Raw genomic sequence first — 18,614 nt, 5'->3', positions numbered from 1 at the left:
TGTCGACCATGGAGGTATTGATGGAATTTCCGAACACCAAACACAACAGACATGCCCTCCTTCTTAATCTGAGAATATCATCGCTCTGCAGCACTGAGCGTGTGAGATGTATAACCAATGGGTCGTTCAGAGCCATCCGCATCTGATGTGAAAATACAGTTCCTACTCCATAAAGGGATGTGTCGCAAGTTAAAATCAATTCTTTCTTTGGGTCAGAGTGGACCAGTAGAGCCGATGATCTTAACAATCGCTTTACCTTCAGAAACGCATCCTGGTGCGGATCATGCCTAAGAAGGTCTTTAGTTCTGTACTGTTTCTCAGTGCAGGTGCCTCGCGAAAAGCCTTGACCGTTTCTTCCACGGGATGCAGGCTCTGTGATGTGACCTTATGGCCCAAGTATACTACCTCTTTGCCTTGGAAAAAACATTTCTCTTACTTCGAGTACAGTCCCACATGTGAGATACATTTCAGCACCTCCTCCAAATTAGCTCAATGTTCTTCTTCAGTTCATCCAGTGACTAAGACCTCATCCAGATAAACAATGACATGGGGCAGTCCCTGAAGCAGATTTTCTATGGTACACTGGAAAATAGCACACGCCGATGAGACCCTAAAGGTAGTCGAGTATATTGAATCAATCCTCGATGTGTATTGATGGTCACGAATTCCCGAGAGCCTTCTTCCAACTCTACCTGCTGGCAGGCGTGGCTCATGTCGAGTTTTGAATATGTGATGCCTCCTGCCAATTTCGAGTATAATTTGTCAATCTTCGGTATTGGGTGTCTATCAAGTTTGGCCACTCTGTTTACAGTTAACTTATAGTCACCGCGAACACTTTGGCCTGGCTTCAGTATGGGTACTGCCCACTTGGAAAATTGCACTGGTTGTAAGATACAAAACTTTTCCAGCCTGTTAATCTCGGTCTTGACCTTGTCCCATAGATCATAAGGGACTCGTCTGGCTCTGATAAATCTGGGGATTGCATTTGGGTCTACGTGGATTTTGGCTTGCAGCCCACAAATCCTTCCTAGCTGGTCACTGAAAATGGAAACGTACTCTTGTAACAATTCCTGTAAGTTTCTCATTCTGATTTGAAAAATCTCAGCCCATTGCAATTTAATCTTTTTGAGCCAGTTGCAACCAATTAAAATGGGGCCCACCCCAATTACTACTATGAAGGGTAAATTTGCAGGCTGATCCCCACACTGCAGCAGGACTTGACATAGCCCTTCCATTCTTATTTCTTCACCCATATATGTTTTTAATTTAGTGCCCAATTCTTCCAAACCTAAAGGATGGACTTCTTTATTCAAGTGTCTGAATGTATGTTCTCCTGTGACAGACATTGATGCCTCAGTTTTGACCTCCATCTTGATGGGTTGATCATTGACTCTACTGACTACCTGGATTGGCTCAGTTCTACCCACTTTCAGGTTGTATAATGAATAGATGACAGATTCTGCTTCCTCTGGTTCTTCAACTAGTCAGATTTCACGATTTCTACCTTTGTTTTTAAAATGCTGCCTCAGACTATCTCGACAGTGCCGCATTATGTGACCATTACAGTGGAAGAAAAAGCATTCGATATTTCTGTACTGTCAATCGCCTGCAGGCTGCCTGGATGCATTTCTCTCATTAATGTTGTGGGTTTTCACTGTTGCAATGTTGTTCGTCAATGGTCTGTAAATAGAGGGCATTCCCTGCCTTTCTGCGGAGTCCAACATTTCCACGCCATTTGTTACTGGCCCTTCCTGCCCTACAATATGGACAGCGCCATTTTGTGTATCTTTTATGGCCTCTGAGTCTCTAACGGCACTTTCCATGGCTGATCCTAATTCTAATCCCTTAATGAAATCTAGATCCGTTTCAGATAGCAACAGCTTTTGGATAGCATCTTCCCTGATTCTGCATGTCAATCGGTCTCTTAACATGTCACTAATTGAAGTTCTGAACTCACAATTTTCCGTTAATTCCTTTAAAGCAGCTGCATAGCCAATGATTGTCTCTCCTGGGATCCTATTCCTCAAATTGAATTTAAAACACTGCATAGTGACTAAGGACTTTGTCTTCAGGTGTTTTTTTACAATGATTACTAAATCGTCGAAAGTCTTCATATCAGGGGTGTTAGGTGACATGAGGCTGCAGACCAGCTCATATGTTTTGCTCCCACATGTGGACAAAAGAATTCTTCTTGTCCTCCCCTGTGATGTCATTAGTGGTAAAGAACGCTAGGTGTTCGATATAGTGAGACCAGTCATTGGGAATGGAGTCAAATGGTTCAAGATACCTAACTGCAGCATATCCAATGACTAAGGAGATTGCACCTTCAAGCAGTTTTCAAGGTAGTGGCGAAGTAACATAGCTGGCTTACCGCAACTTTTTTGATTGCCGTCAATTGATCCAGTTTATCCTCATCACCAGTTTTATGCTTTTGGTTATTAGGCTTGCTTTGTCTGGCAAATGCTAGCTGCACCCTTGATATTAACACATTAGTTGGCGCTTGGAACAATGTAGGCAGAGAGACCGATTAGCTGAACAAACACTGGTGGTTTATTGTAACTAAGAACAAAGCACTAACACCTTGCGTGCTTCTTCAATCACCTCCAGCTCTAGACTTACAGTTATCCAAGAAGCCCACGCTGTGTAGCAATTGGTCAATACAGTCACATGGTCAACTAACGACATTCTTTTAAAGTACATAGCATTCCACTTTACCACAAGGCGTTAATGGCATGATAGTTACATATATTTTATGAAATCCTAATTAATTTCAATGCAAGAATCAATAATATATTGCTTCATTATTAACTAAAAATTCTTCATCTTTATGCTTCACAGGAGCTTTTGACGAAACAGCTCAGCTCCACACCATGGGATCCCGGTACAAATGGTTCCTGCTCATGCTCGCTATTACAGTTTGTGCTGTGCTGTACAGATTCTCCAAGATGAACACTTATCAGTCTGTTAGAAACGATATCTTGGAAATAATACAGTTGAGAACGGAATCTGAGAGAAATGTTCCAAAACGAATCATGGAACCTGGGATTATGTTTGTGGAGACATCTGACAAAGTTGAGCCAACACCATTGGCGGCATGTTCAGTGGAATCTGCTGCTCGTTTACACCCAGACAAACGTGTCTACTTTTTCATGAAAGGATTCAATGGCAAATTATCACAATATCCACAGCCTAATTATACTGGCATTCCATTGCTGTCTGCAATAAGTAATGTTGTCCTTCTACCCTTGAATCTCACTGAACTGTTTGAAAACACTCCTTTGCATGAATGGCATCAAAAGGTAACCAATTATCAGGAACATTTCTAATGACCAAATTTGTTGTAATTGTCTTTTTGCAAAATAACATCTCTGACACAATATACATGTTTTGTCATTAATCCTGTGAGACTCAGCTTAAACAAAGTACTGAGTGGAGTGATAAACCCAGCCACAAAGGGCAGTGTCATTTTCTGTTCACTTTATTGAGTCAAATTTAAGTTTAACATGATTTAGTAACTAAATTTAATAGAAATTTCAGTATCCAGACAGACTTGAACACAGTTTGGTGTGTACAGCTCACAGAATCCAGTAATGATCAGCTTCTTAATCTGTGGCTGTTCCTTTGCACACATCTGTGCTCTTCCTTTCTTCCTTTAAGGTGGTGTCTTCATCGCCACCATTGGCTAACAACCCAGGTGGGCTCAAAGCTCTCCTTATATCCACCCCTTGTTGATTTTTGTTTCTTGGTTTTCCTGCATTGTTGTTCAAACCTGCCAACACCACCCAGTCTCCAGATGTTTATTATCTTGTAATTGGTGACACAGCATCAGCCAGTGGTGTTGGAGGGTTCTTAAGACCTCAATCTTTTCTTTCTTCATGTGGTCTCTTTAAGTCTGCTTCTTGTTTCAGTACATTTCCCTTATTAGATTATCCTATCTATCCCACTATTCCACTATCAACATTCTGGAGGTTAACATTGACCAGAAACTGAGTCAGAGGCAAGGAATCCTGCAGCGAGTAACTTACCTTCTGACTTCCCAAAGCCTGTCCACCATTTCCAAGGCACAAGTCAAGGGGTGTGATGGAATACTCTCCACTTTGGCTGTCTCCTCAGATCTTCTGTCTTCTCACAAGCCCATCTCATGCCAAGTCTGCTCCCTGCAGATTTGTCTCTTTAATTAAGAGCATTTTCCTCTGCTCCTCACTCTAAACTTCACTTAACAGGATCTGTTTCGGATTCCTGTCCTTGTTTCTTAACTTGATTGTATTCCTGGGCCCTCTTTCTGTTCCACTGCCTGGTATGGGATTCCTTCTTTGTCTTGGGATCTGCTCCCAGTCCCATCCTGTGTCCAGCTTCTTCTGGCACTTTCTTCCAAATGGCACTCCCCTGTGGAGATGTAAAGTGTCATCTGAACTTATTTTCCCACTTTTTTGCTTGTGGGTCTCCTTTCCCTTCTACGTAGTTGCAGAACTGGCTTCCAGCCTGGAAAAATAAAAATGAACTGTGCATGTGTGCAGGGCCGTTGACTGGTTTGAAGACATCAAAAGATCATAGATAAGAGTATTCTGTGCATGTGCGGCCTTTTTAGAGCTGGTGCATGCACAGAGGTCATTGGTCAAAGTCTCGTTTTCAATCATTGAATAGCCTCTCTGTTGTGCATTCAACTTCCATGAAAAATATTCTTATCGGTTTTTCAATTCCAGTAACATCTTCTTTAAACAGTACAGCCCCGATGCCAGTATCGCTTAAGTCAATGGTCAACTTACATTGCTTGGCATAATTGAGTAGTGCCAAAATCGATGTAACAGTTAATACGGTTGTCAAACTATCAAAGTACTTCTGACACTCCAGTGTCCATTGAAACTTTGTGTTCTTATTTAATAGTTCAGCCAGTGGAGCAACCATTTAGCTAAAATTTGGTACAAATTTACGGTAAAACCCACTCATGCCCAAAAATCTCAAAACTTCTCATTTCATTGTAGGCCCTGGGAAATCCATGAGGTCCTTGACTTTTGCATCTCTCTTGGAGCCACCTTACCATGTCCAATGGTATGGCCTAGATATGTAACTTGTGCTTTTGCAAATTCATTTTTCGCCAAGTTCATCACCAAATTAGCTTCTTGTAATTGAGTAAATATTTCTTTCAGATGTTGTAAATGCTCCTCCCACATCTGACTAAAAACGATTAGATCATCAATATAAACGGCACAATTGCTTAGACCTGAAATGACTTTGTTAGTCAGTCTTTGAAATGGCTTAGGTGCATTCTTCATTCCAAATGGCATGACTTTAAACTGATATAGTCCACTTTGCGTTACAAAAGCTGACATCTCATTTGCTCTCTCCGACAATGGCACTACCAATATCCTTTCAGCAAGTTAGTCTTTGTGATAAATTTTGATTGTTCCACATTCTCAATGCAACCATGGTGTAGGATATGAATCCGCTTTTGCCACCTCATTCACCTTTCGATAGTCCACATACAGGGCAGAATTTTCTGCCTGCCAGGCGGATGGGCCCGACACAATTTCCGGCTGGCGGGGAGCTGATCCCTGCCGGAGAAGCGGGCCCCACCGCCATTTTACATGGGTGGGCCAATTAAGACCCGCCCAGCATGACATCTGCTGGGAAGCACTATGTGCTTCCTGTGCGGGCGGGGGGGAGGGGGAGTCCCCAAAAGCGAGAGTGTGCTCTTTCGCACATGCACGTGAAAGAGCGCACATCTCCCTGAGGCTAAGTGCTGCTTCAGGGAGATTCCTGACACTTTTACAAACATTAAAAATAGAAAAAAATATATCCTTAACATGTCCCCCTCATGTGACAATATCAGATGAGACGGGACATGTTCATAATTTTCACTATAACTTTATTAAACTTTTTAAATACCCTTAAGGTTGGACGGGCAGGTCCTTTAATTGTTGAAATGATCCTGTCAATGGCCTCAATTGGCCATTGACAGGTCGGCGGGCGCACAGCTGACTTTGCTGTGCTCCTGCCTTCCTGAAAATTTAAATGGGGCGGGATGATGTCGAGGGTTCCGCCCAATGTCATCCTGCATCATTTTACGTGTCGGTGAGCAGGCCCTGCCCCCTGCTCGCTGACGGCAAAATTCTGCCCACAGTCTTTGTCTTCTACCCAGTTTCGGGAGTTTCAATAACTCCTTCTTGTCTTTGAACTGCCTGCTTATCCTGTTTGTCTGTTCTTCCCTATGAGCCTTTGATCTTGTTACAACACAGTCAGGAAACAACCCAGGATGTTCCTTCTGTAGTGTCTTTGTTGAAAATACTCCTACAAGCAGTTCAACTATCGTTGGCATCGCCCACATTTGCGAACCAGCTATATCATTACACAGAATAAATTGAAGCCCTGCATTGGGCAATTTTTCCACCACTCCAGCTATAATTTCACCATACTTCCACTTGCTCTTTAAATTTACCTTCCACCACAGAACAGATTTTGCATCTCCATGAACCCCACCTGCTACTGAAATACTCCGTTTGAAAAACAAATATCACAATCCCACAACATTAAGGATTGACTAACCCCATGTCTCTTAAAATTTTAATATCTTTATCTACTCCACCCTGTACACATGGAAAGGCTTTCCCTACACACACAAAATCTTTAAGCATTTCTGCAACCTGCTCCTCAGAAGCCAGGGAAACATTGGCCAGGATTTTCCGTGCCTGCTGGCATTGGGCATGTTTAGTGGCGTGAGTAGACAATATGCTTTCATGACTGTCCGCTCAGCCAACTGATGGCAGGCCACATCCCCATAATTGGACATCGGGAACCTCATTATAATACACCAATATATCACTATTAGGCCAGCCCACCAGATTCTTCCCCCCACCCCATTAGATCATCCACCCGTGTCTCGGGAAAGCACACCAGTGCAGAACTCGTCTTGACAAGATTGACGTGCAGAAGTTGAGACTTATCTGCCAGGGGTTTGCTCACATCTCAGACATCTGAGGATGCTGGAACCCGACACCAACAGCACACAGGAGGAACATCCATAGCATGCTGGGTGGATTCTCATGAGGTTGGATAGTCACTGTTGTTGCTCACAGTGGGGTGATAGTCAATGGGGTGGGAGGGGAAGGGCTAGAATTGGCTGGGAGAAGAAGAGATGTCAGGATGGGACAGGGGAAAGAAGGTGTCTGGATGTGGGTAGCTTGGGTGGGGGGAGTGAAGGTATCAGGATGGGGGCAGTTTGGGAGGGGGAAAGAAGGTGTCAGGATGGGGGGAGGTTGGGAGTACAGGGGAGAGTAGGAAGTAACAGGGAAGAAGGCTGCAATTGGGGAGGTAAGTGTAAAGGAGGTGTAAGGTGTAAGGGAAGGAGTGCAGAGAGAGGAGACTGTCCCGGGGGAGGAAGGAGTGCAGAGAGAGGAGGGTGTCTGGGGGGAGGAAGGGCTGCAGAGAGAGGAGGGTGTAAGGGCTGAGGAAGAAGTAAGAGTGGAGGAAGGAGTCAGGAAGGGGGTAGGAGTAATGCTGGAGGAAGAAGTGAGGCTGGTGGAAGAGGTAAGGCTGGAGGAAGGAGTAGAGAAGGGGCAGGGACTCAGGGTGGCTGAAGAGGTAAGGGTAGAGGGAGGAGTCAGGAGGGGGGAGGGACTGTTTTTCCTACTGAAGTGGATAACTTCACATTTACATTAGACTGCATCTGCCATGTATTGGCCACTGATTCAACTTGTCTAAATTGCCTTGAAGCCTCTTTACATCCTCCTCGCCACTCACATTCCCACCAGGTTTTGTGTTGTCGGTAAACATGGAAATATTACATTTGGTTCCCTCATCCAAATCATTGCTATATATTGTGAATAGCTGGTCCCAAGCACTGATCCCTGCGGCACCCCACCAGTCAATGCCTGCCACTCCAAAAAACACCCATTATTCCTACTCTGTTTCCTGTCTGTTAACTAATTCTCAATCCATGCCAATATATATATTACCCCCCAATCTCATGTGCTTTAATTTTGCACACTAACTTTTATTTGGGACCTTATCAAAAGCTTTCTGAAAATCCAAATACATCACCTCTACTGGTTGTCCCTGACCTATTCTGATAGTTATATCATCCGATATGATCCCAGCTGATGTTCCTCCTGGACTAGTCGGATCCTAGGGTGAAACCTGGCTTGATAGGTCCTAACTTTTATTTTTTGTCTCAAAATGTTGAGGGCGGCTACTGGACAGAATCACAGGAGTCAGCTGATGAATTTTTAACAAAAGATTAAAACATTAAATAAGAAAAGATGAACTATATTACAATACTCCTTCACCCACAACTACGCCTTTGCAGGTATATACAGATTCGTAAGGATAACACAAGTTACAAAATCTATCTTTTACACTAATGTTCACAGTAAGTACATAGTCCATGTAAACCAATAGGTGACCTACGGTCAGACACACCATGCTCTGAAACCAAATGCCAGATACCACCCCAAACGGATGCTATGGATCTCTCCTCAACTCCCTGCCCCTCCATGATACTTGTCACACTGTGAGCTAACTGGTCTCACTGAGCTCTGCCTTTCACATGGGGATTCCAATCCCTGCTTTTGAATAACTCATTGGGAATCTTCTCCCAAATGACACTTTCTCTCAGAAGTCTTCCACAAGGGTCGACCTCCAGGTCTTCGAGCTCTCCTGGATCGTCACGTGCATTCAAGCTTCATTCCACTTATTCGCTGTCTCGCTGACTCAGCCGTGCCAACAGACATGACTGCTTCACATGCCCGTATTAATGAGCTACAAACTTTCAGCTGTCTCCTCAGATCTTCTGGTTTCCCACAAGCCTATGTTGCTTTAAATATGAATCCTGCAGTTTTCCCTTTAAGCTTGGAGCCATTCTCTGCTGCTCACACTTAACTTCACTTAACAGAACCTTTTCCAGATTCCTGTTTATTCCTTCTCAGGACCCCTCTTCTTTGGGGAAACATGCTTCCTGCAGCTCCCTCCTGTGTCCAGCCTCTTCTGGCACCTGATTCCAACTGTAATTTGGGACTTGCTATCCGTCACTCTCCTATGCTACTTCTGCTGGCAAATCATTTCAACTTTAGAGCATACTGGCCAACTGAACTCAAACTGCTCTTGGTTTCTTTGTCTGTGGGTGTGTGGGGCCTCTTTCTCCGGACCTTCTTTGCTGGGCAACAGCGCAGTATTTTTCTACCTTGTTTGTTTTAACTCCCCTTCAAAAGTCATAAAATCTCATTAAAATGCAGGCATCTTTTAAAGTGAAACTAAAACTCATGTTTCGTCCTTTCAACCCACAAAATGCCAAAATACAAATTAAACTTAAACTTAAAGATATACCTTATTCCTGACACATCCAAATACACATATAACTTACTTAAAGCTATCTCTATTTCCCAACACCTCAAAAAGCTCCAGAAAGTTTGTCAGTCATGATTTCCCTTTCATAAATCTATGTTGACATTTTCTAAACCCATTGATATTTTTTAAGTGCCTTTTTATCCCATCCTTTATAATAGACTCTAGCATTTTCCTTCCTGCTGATGTTAGGCTAATCACTCTGTAATCCCTTGTTTTCTCCCTCTCACTTTTTTTAAATAGTGGGGTTATACTTGCCACCGCCAAACTGCCAGGACTGTTCCAGAATCTACAGAATTTTGGAAGATGATTACCAATGCATCCACTATCTCCAAGGTCACCTCCTTTGGTACTCTGGGGATTTATCTGCTTTCAGTCCCGTTAATTTCTCCAGCACTATTTTTTTACTAATACTAATTTCCTTCAATTCCTCCTTCTCACTAGACCTTTGGTTCTGTAGTATTTCTGGGAAAATATTTGTGTCTTCTACCGTGTAGACAGAACTAAAGTAATTGTTTAATTGCTCGGACTTTCCTTGTTCTCCGTTATAAATTCTCCCATTGCCGATTGCAGGACCTATATTTGTCTTCACTAATCTTTTTTTTCTTACATGGTTATAGAGGCATTTACAGTCCACTTTTCTGTCCCTTGCAAGTTTACTAACATGCTCTATTGTTCCCCTCTTGATCAATCTCATGGTGCCTCTTTGCTAAACTGCTCTCAATCCTCTGGTTTGCTACTTTTTCTCGGAACTTTATATGACTCCCCTTTGGATCTAATACTGTCTTTAATTTCCTTGTTAGCCATAGTTGGGCCATTTTTCCTGTTGTGGTTTTGTGCCAGAAAGGAATGTATAACTATTGCAATGTCTGCATTCATTCTTTAAATATTAGCCATTACCTATCCACTGTCATGCTTTTCAATGAAGTTTCCCAATCTATTGTCGCCAACTCACCACTCATACCTTTGTAGTTTCTTTTGTTTAGTTTTAGGTGCTAGTTTGGGATTGGACTACTTCACTTTCGATCCCAATGAATAATTCCATCATGTTATGGTCACTCTCCCCTAAAGGGCCCCCCACAACTAGGTTATTAATTAACCAATTCTCATTGTACAGTACCAAATCTGGTACAACCTGTTTCTTAGTTGGATCCTCGACATACTAGTCTAAAAAACCATCTCATACACACTCCAGGATTTTATATGCCACAATATTATTGCTAATTTTGTTTGCCCAGTCTATATATAGATTAAAGTCACCAATGATTCTGTAGCACCCTTGTTACGTGCGTCTCTATTTTTCTGTTCAATGCTATCCCCACCTTACCACTACTGTTTGGAGGCCTATGGACAACTCCCACTAAAGTTTTCCACCCCTTGTTGCTTCTTAGCTCCACCCAGACTGACTCCACATCTTGATTTCCTGAGCCAATATCCTTCCTCACTATTGCACTGATGTCATCCTTTACCAACAATGCCATCCCAACGCCCTTTCCTTATTTCCTGTCCTTTCTAAATATCGACTTACCTTCGATATTCAGTTACCAGCCTTGGTCACTCTGCAGCAATGTCTCTGTAATCGCAATCATATCGTACTGGTTTACATCTAGTTGCGTCATATATTCATCTACCTATTGTGAATGCTCCGTGCATTCAGATAAAGTGCCTTTAGGCCTGTCTTTTTAACATTTTTACACTTTTTTTTGTATTATGACCCTATTTTCTGCTAGTCCTTGTTTCCTCTGCTTTCCACTTTTGCTGTTTACTTTTCTACCTTATATTTCTATCTTTGTTTCCTTCTCTTATGTCTCCCTGCTCAGATTTCCATTCCCTTGCCATTCTAGTTTAAACCCTCACCTGCAGTACTAGTGAATAGTCCTGCAAAGATATTGGCCCCAGTCCCGCTGGGTGCAAACTGTCCAGCTTGTGCAGGTCCCATCTTACCCAGAATAAGTCCCAGTGCCTCAGCAAACTAAACCTTTCCTTCCTACACCATCTCTCCAGCCATACATTCATCTGGTTTATTCTCTAATTCCTGATCTCGCTAGCATGTAGCACTGGGGGTAATCCTGAGATTACTACATTTCAGGCCATTCTTTTTAATTTATTTCTTAGTTCTCTATATTCTTCTTTCAGGACCTCAGCCCTCATTTTACCCATATTGCTGATACCGATATGGACCACGAACTCTGGTTTTTCACTCTTCCTCTTCAGAATGCCCTGCAGCTGCTCACTAACATCCTTGACCTTGGCACCAGGGAGGCAACATACCATCCTTGTGGCACGTCTGTGGCCACAGAAATGTCCATCTGTTCCACTTATGATAGAATCCCCTATCACTATTGTTGTCCCACACTTTCTTTCTCATCCTCCAGTCCCCCCACCATGCAGTTGGACTATTAGTGGTGCCATGGACTAGGCTCTTGCTGCAAGCCCCTGAGAAAACATCCCCCCAGCAGTATCAAAAATTGAAAATCAGTTAGAGAGGGAGATGGGCACAGGGGACTCCTCTACTACCTGCCTAGTGTTTTTACTCTGTCTGTTGGTCAGCCATTCCCTTTCTACCTGTGCACTCTTTACCTGCAGTGTGACCATCTCTCTGTATGTGCTATCCATGAAGATCTCATCCTTACAGGTGCTTCACGGTGACTCCAACCGCAGCTCCAGCTCTGAAAAGCAGATTTCAAGTAGCTGCAGCTGGAGACATTTCCTGCACACGTGGACGCCCTAGACACAGGAATTGTCCCTGACTTCCCACATCACACAGGAGGGGCATTCCACGACCATGTCTTACCCTTAAATTATTACCTTTATATTTAATTTGCCTAGTTTAAAGAAAGTTAAATATATACTAGGGACCTTACTTTACTTCTTATACTTCTGACACTATGTAAGTTAAAGTAAAGACCAATTTTTACTTTAAAGACAGGAAGTAGAAATACTCACCAGGACCTACTTACCAAGGCCATTCCTCCTTTTGTGCTGGCTCCTGGTCCCGCTCAATGAACGTATATTTCCCCTATGATGTCACTCTTGGATGTTTTCAAAAATCACCCCTCCCGTGCAGCTTTTCAACTCCTGGAGGCTGAAGAAGATAGGGAAAGGAGAGAAAAGAGCACCTCCCTCCCCTCCTCAACAAACTCACTTCTCACCCAACTCACAGTGATTCTACTCTGCAAGAGTGCACTCTGCCTTGTAAATAGAGGAATAGAGCAAAAAGAGTGGAAGTTATCTTGAAAATATAGATATCAGTGGTTTGGCCTCAAATGGAATATTGTGTCCAATTCTAGGCAATAGACTTGAAGAAGAGTGTGATTAGAGGGGGTGCAGAAAAAAATTTACAACTATTGTTTCAGGGATTAGAAACTTCAGTTACATGGATAGATTGGCAAAACTGTGATGGCTACCCTTTGAGAAGAGGAAGTTGAAGAGAGATTTGAAACAAATGCTTCAATGAGAGGTCTGGACAAATCAAATAATGAAGAACAAAGAAAAGTACAGCACAGGAACAGGCCCTTTGGCCCTCCAAGCCTGCGCCGATCTTATTGCCCGTCAACTAAAACATTTTGCACTTCTTGGGTCCGTATCCCTCTAGTCCCATCCTATTCATGTATTTGTCAAGCTGCCTCTTAAACACCACTATCGTACCTGCTTCCACCACCTCCTCTGGCAGCGTATTCCATACACTCACTACTCTCTACGTAAAAAACTTGCCCCGCACATCTCCTCTATAGATTTCTCCTCTCACCTTAAATCTATGTCCCACAGTAATTGACTCTTCCACCCTGGGAAAAAAGCTTCTATCTACTCTGTCCATGCCACTCATTATTTTGTAAACTTCTATCAAGTTGCCCCTCATTCTCCGTCACTCTACTGAGAACAATCTGAGTTTCTCTAACCTCTCCTCATAGCTAATATCCTCCAGACCATGCAGCATCCTGGTAAACCTCCTCTGCACCCTCTCCAATGCCCCCATATCCTTCTGGTAATGTGGTGACCAGAATTGCACGCAATATTCCAAGTGTGGCCTAACCAAAGTTCTATACAGCTGCAGCATGACTTCCCAGCTTTTATACTCAATACCCCTGCCAATGAAGGCAAGAATGCCATATGCCTTCCTGACTACCTTATCTACCTGCATTGCCACTTTCAGTGACCTGTGGACATGTACACCCAGATCCCTCTGCCGGTCAATGCACTTAAGGATTCTGCCATTTACTGTATAATTCCTGCCTGTATTAGACCTTCCAAAATGCATTACCTCACATTTGTCTGGAGAAACTGCTCCCATTTGTAGAAAAATCGAAAACCAGAGGGCACTCAATTAAGGTGAGTGATGAAAGAACCAATGACAGCAGGAGAAGCAGCAAGTTGTTAGGATCTGGAATGCACTGGGAGGCAGATCCAATCGTGACTTTCAATAGGGAATAGGTTAATTAGCTAAAGCGAAAACATTTGCAGGACTATGGAGAAAAGGCTGGGGAATGGGATGAGTTGAGTTGTTCTTGCAGAGTCTGCACAATGAGCCGAATGGTCTTCAGTGCTTTGACCATTCTATGCTTCTATATTCCGTTATTCCATTGTAGAAATTCAGGAATTGCAATAATTATATCATTATATCAATAATTGTATGACCTCATTACAGCCTTCAAATATGGACAAAAGAGCTGAACTCCAGAGGTGAGATGAGAATGACTGCCCTTGTGGTTGTTGGAGGTCAATGATCTCAGTTCTAGTACATCACTGCAGGAGTTCCTCAGAGAAGTGTCCTAAGCCCAACCATCCCCAGCTGCTTGATCAATGACTTTCCTTCCATCATAAGGTCAGAAGTGGGGATGTTCACTGATGATTGCACAATGTTCAGCACCATTCGCGACTCCTCAGATACTGAAGCAGCCAATGTCCAAGTGCAGCAAGACCTGGACAATAACCAGGCTTAGGCTAACAAGTGGCAAGTAATGTTCACACCACAAATGCCAGGCAATGATCACCTCCGACAAGAGAGAATCTAACCATCTCCACTTGAAATTTAATGGTATTATCATTGATGAGTCCCCCACTATCAACATCCTGGGGATTACCATTGGCTGGAAACTGGACTAGCCATATAAATACTGTGGCTACAAGGCCAGGTCAGAGGCTAAAACCCTGCAGCGAGTAACTCACCTCCTGAATCCCCAAAGCCTGTCCACCATTTACAGGGCACAAGTCAGGAGTGTGATGGAATAATATTCACTTGCCTGGATGAGTGCAGCTCCAACAACACTCAAGAAGCTTGACACCATCCAGGACAAATCCGCCCTCTTGATTGGCACCCCATCCACAAACATTCACTCCCTCCACCACCGATGAACAGTGATAGCAGTGTGTACCATTTACAAGATGCACTGCAGGAATTCACCAAGACTCCTTAGGCAGCACCTTCCAAACCCATGACCACTACCATTTAGAAGGACAAGGACAGCAGACACATGGGAACACCACCACCCGGAAGTTCCCCTCCAAGTCACTCACCATCCTGATTTGTAAATATATCACCATTCCTTCACTGTCAGCTCCATCAATTGGTGAGTTTACTTTCTTGTCTCCAAGCTGGGTGAATGCAACTTTTTATTAATTTATAAATTATTAGCTAATTGATTAATTAAATAAATAAGGTTGGACAGAAATGGCAAGGCTGGTGATGTGCTGTGACTGCAGCATTTGGGAATCCGTGGAATGCAATGCGATCAAAGAACAGCCATATCTGCAGTAAGCGTCTGCAGCTTAGTCAACTTTGGCTCTGCGTTGCTGAGCTGGAGGCAAAACTGCAGACATTGTGGGGCATCAAGGAGTTGGGGGAGTTACCTGGGCATATTGTTCCAGGAGGCAGTCACACCCCTTAGGTTAGGCAGAACCTTAGAGTTGGTCAATTGTCATGGATAGGAGGATGTGACTGCAATACACACAGTTAACGCGAAACAGCATGTAATGATGGTGGAGCTTCAGCCTCCGCCTTTATCCAACAGGATAAGGACTGCAAGGTGGATGAGTGGACTGACCTTGGCACCATGTTGAAGGATGCCATTCAAGTGGGGGGAGTGAAGTGGAATGTGGTAGTGATAGGAAACAGTACAGTCAGGGGTTTAGATACTGTTCTTTGCAGACGAGAGTGAGAGTCCAGGTGACTGTGTTGCCTGTCCGGCGCCAAGGTAAAGAACATCTGCTCTGGGCTGGAGGAGAACTTGCAGTGGGAGGTGGAGGATCCAGTGGTCACGGTCCACGTTGTTACCACTGACATAGGTAGGACTAAGGCAGAGATTCTGCTTAGAAAGTATGAGCAGGAGGGGCTAAATTAAAAAGCAGAACCTCAAAGGTCCTGGATTATTACCTGAGCCACAAACAAATTGGCGCAGGTTAAGACAGATTAGAAAGTTAAATGCATGGTTTAAAGATTGGTGTGGGAGAAATGGGTTTCGATGCCAGGGGCACTGACATCAGTTATTGCGGAAAGTGGGAATTGTACTGTTGGGACGCTCTTCACCTCAACCGTGCTGGGACCAGTATTCTGGTGAGTCATATAACTAGGGGAGTAGGGAGGGCTTTAAACTAAGTAGTGGAGGTGATGGAAGATGTGATTAACTAATGAGAGAGCAGAAGGTAAGAGAGCAGGATAGCAATAAGGGAAATGGTTATCAAATTGTATCAGGAAGGAGCAGAGTGGACTTAAGCATGTGCCAGCAGTTAAGGCTAGAGATTGTGAAAATAAGAAGTCTGAATTAAAGGCACTCTACCTGAATGTATACAGCATTGTCAACAAGGTGGATGAATTGATAGCACAAATAGAAGCAAACAGGTATGGTGTACTTGTCATTGTGGAAATGTGGCTGCCAGGTGACAAAAGCTGGGAAATGAAAGTTCAAGGGTATTTGGCATTTAGGAAGGATGGGCAAAAAGGAAAAAGAGGTGGGTTTGCACTGTTACTAAAGGATGGGATCAGTACGTTATTGAGGTAGGATCTTAGGTCAGAAAATCACAACGTGGAATCAATTTAGGTGGAGAACGAAGAAACAGCAAGGGGCAGAGCACTTTGGTAGGAGTTGTTTACAGGCCACCAAATAGTAATGGTAATGTAGGGTATGATATAAATCAATAAATTAAAGGTGCATGTAACAAGGGTAATGCAGCAATAATGTGGAACTTCAATCTGCATATAGACTGCGTAAATGTAACTAATGTTGAGGAGGAGGAATTTCTGGAATGTATACATGATAGTTTTCTAGAACATTATGTTGAGGAAGCAACTGGACAACGGGACATTTTAGATCTAGCATTGTGCAATGAGAAAGGCTAATTAATAATTTCATCGTAAAGGAGCCTTTAAGGAAGAGTAACCTGTAGCAACTCTAGGAGGTATCTTAGTCAAACAAAACATTACTTATTTACATGAGAGCTTCCATGGCTGCTTGTATCCAGCCAGCCCCTCATTCAGCCATTTTTTCCTAGTAATCCCCTCCCTAGAATTTTTCCCCCAAGCTCGCCACTCATTGGTCGAACAAATCACGTGACCCCCTACTTAGTTGAACTGATCTGAAAGTGACAGTCATCACATAACCTAGAATTTTACATAAAGTTTGAAATAGGATGTGGTTTCATCTGGAACAAGGGTCTTTAATCTTAACAAAGGGAACTATGAAGATATCAGGGGCAAGTTGGTTGAGTTAGATTGAGGAGCTACATTTAAAGATATGATAGTTGACAGGCAATGACTCTCATTTAAAGAAATAATACATGGTTTGCAACAAATTTACATTTCTTTAAGGTACAAAAAGCCAGTAGGAAAAGTGATCCAACCATGGCTAACAAGAAAAGCTAAGGATCCTTAGATCAAAGGAAGAGGCTTATAAAGTTACCAAAAAAAGTAGTAAGCCTGAGGATTGGGGGCATTTTAAAATTCAACAAAAGGGAACCAATAAATTGATAAAGCAAGAGAAAATAGAATATGAAATTAAACCAATTAGTAACATAAAAACAGACTGTAAAAGCTTCTATGCAAAAAGGAAAAGATTACTAAAGACAATGTGGGCCCTTTACAGGCAGAGAATGGAGAATATATAGTGGGTATTAAAGAAATGGGAGGGAAACTAAACAAATACCTTGTGTCTGTCTTCACAGAGGAAGATATATGAAACCTCCCTGAGATATTGGGGACCTAAGGGACGAGTGAGATTGAGGATCTCAAAGAAATTAATATGAGTAAAAATGTAGTTCTGGAGAAATTAATGGGACTGAAAGTTAATTAAATCCCTGGACCTGAGGATTGACATCCCAAAGTGTTGAAAGAGATGGTTGTAGAGATAATCGATGCATTGGTGGTCATCTTCCAAAATTCTATAGATTCTGCAATGGTTCCTGCAGATTGGAGGGTAGTGAATGTGACTCCGCTATTTAAGAAAGAAGGGAGTGAGGAAACAGGGACCGACAGAGGTGTTAACCTGACGTCAGTAACAGGGAAAATGCTAGAATCTATTCTGAAGGATGTGATAACTGGGAACTTAGAAAATATTGCTGAGATTGGACAGTGTCAACATGGATTTATGAAAGGGACATTATGTTTGACAAACCTGTTGGAGTTTGTTGAGGACGTTGCTAAAAGAATAGCTAAGGTAGAACCAGTGGGTGCAGTGTATTTGCAGAAGGCTTTCAATAAAGTTCCACACAGGAGGTTGGTAAACAAAATTAGTGCTCATGAGATTGGGGAAACACACCAGCATGGATTGTGGCTTGGTTAAAGGACAGAAAACAGAGAGTAGGGAAAAATGGATCACTCTCAGGCTGTCAGGCTGTGTCTAGTGGGGTGCCACAAGTATTAGTGCTTAGGGCCCAGCTATTCACAATCTATATCAATGATTTGGATGCTGGGACCAAATATAATATTTCCAAATTTTATTGCTGGCACAAAGCCTGTTGGGAATGTGAGTTGTGAGGAGGATGCAAAGGGGCTTCAAGGAGATTTAGACAGATTACTTGATTGGGCAAGGGCATGGCAGATGGAATATAAGGTGGAAAAATATGAAGTCATCCACTTTGGTTGGAAAATCAGAAAAGTAGATTATTTCATCAATGGGGAGAGATTGGGGAAATGCTAATGTTCAAAAAGACCTGGGTGTTCTTGTTCATAAGTCATTGAAAGCTAACATGCAGATGCAACTGGCAATTAGGAAGGCAAATGGTATGTTAGCCTTTATTGTTAGGGCATTTGAGTATAGGAATAAGGGAGTCTTGCTGCAGTTTTACAG

At 42.9% G+C, this 18,614-nt stretch overlaps 1 protein-coding gene across 1 annotated transcript in view; it reads left to right on the top strand.

Annotated features, from left to right (window-relative positions):
* LOC121272622 (alpha-1,4-N-acetylglucosaminyltransferase-like) overlaps positions 1-18,614 on the top strand; it is a 79,977-nt gene that overhangs the window by 43,757 nt on the left and 17,606 nt on the right. The window contains exon 2 of the mRNA XM_041179304.1: positions 2,839-3,299. Within this exon, the coding sequence (XP_041035238.1) occupies positions 2,871-3,299 (429 nt within the window). The 5' untranslated portion in view covers positions 2,839-2,870. The remainder of the gene's footprint in view (positions 1-2,838; positions 3,300-18,614) is intronic.

Source organism: Carcharodon carcharias, chromosome 2, assembly GCF_017639515.1.
Source record: "Carcharodon carcharias isolate sCarCar2 chromosome 2, sCarCar2.pri, whole genome shotgun sequence".
In the NCBI taxonomy this organism is placed as follows: domain Eukaryota; kingdom Metazoa; phylum Chordata; class Chondrichthyes; order Lamniformes; family Lamnidae; genus Carcharodon; species Carcharodon carcharias.
This window is presented reverse-complemented; position numbering and strand designations above follow the sequence as displayed.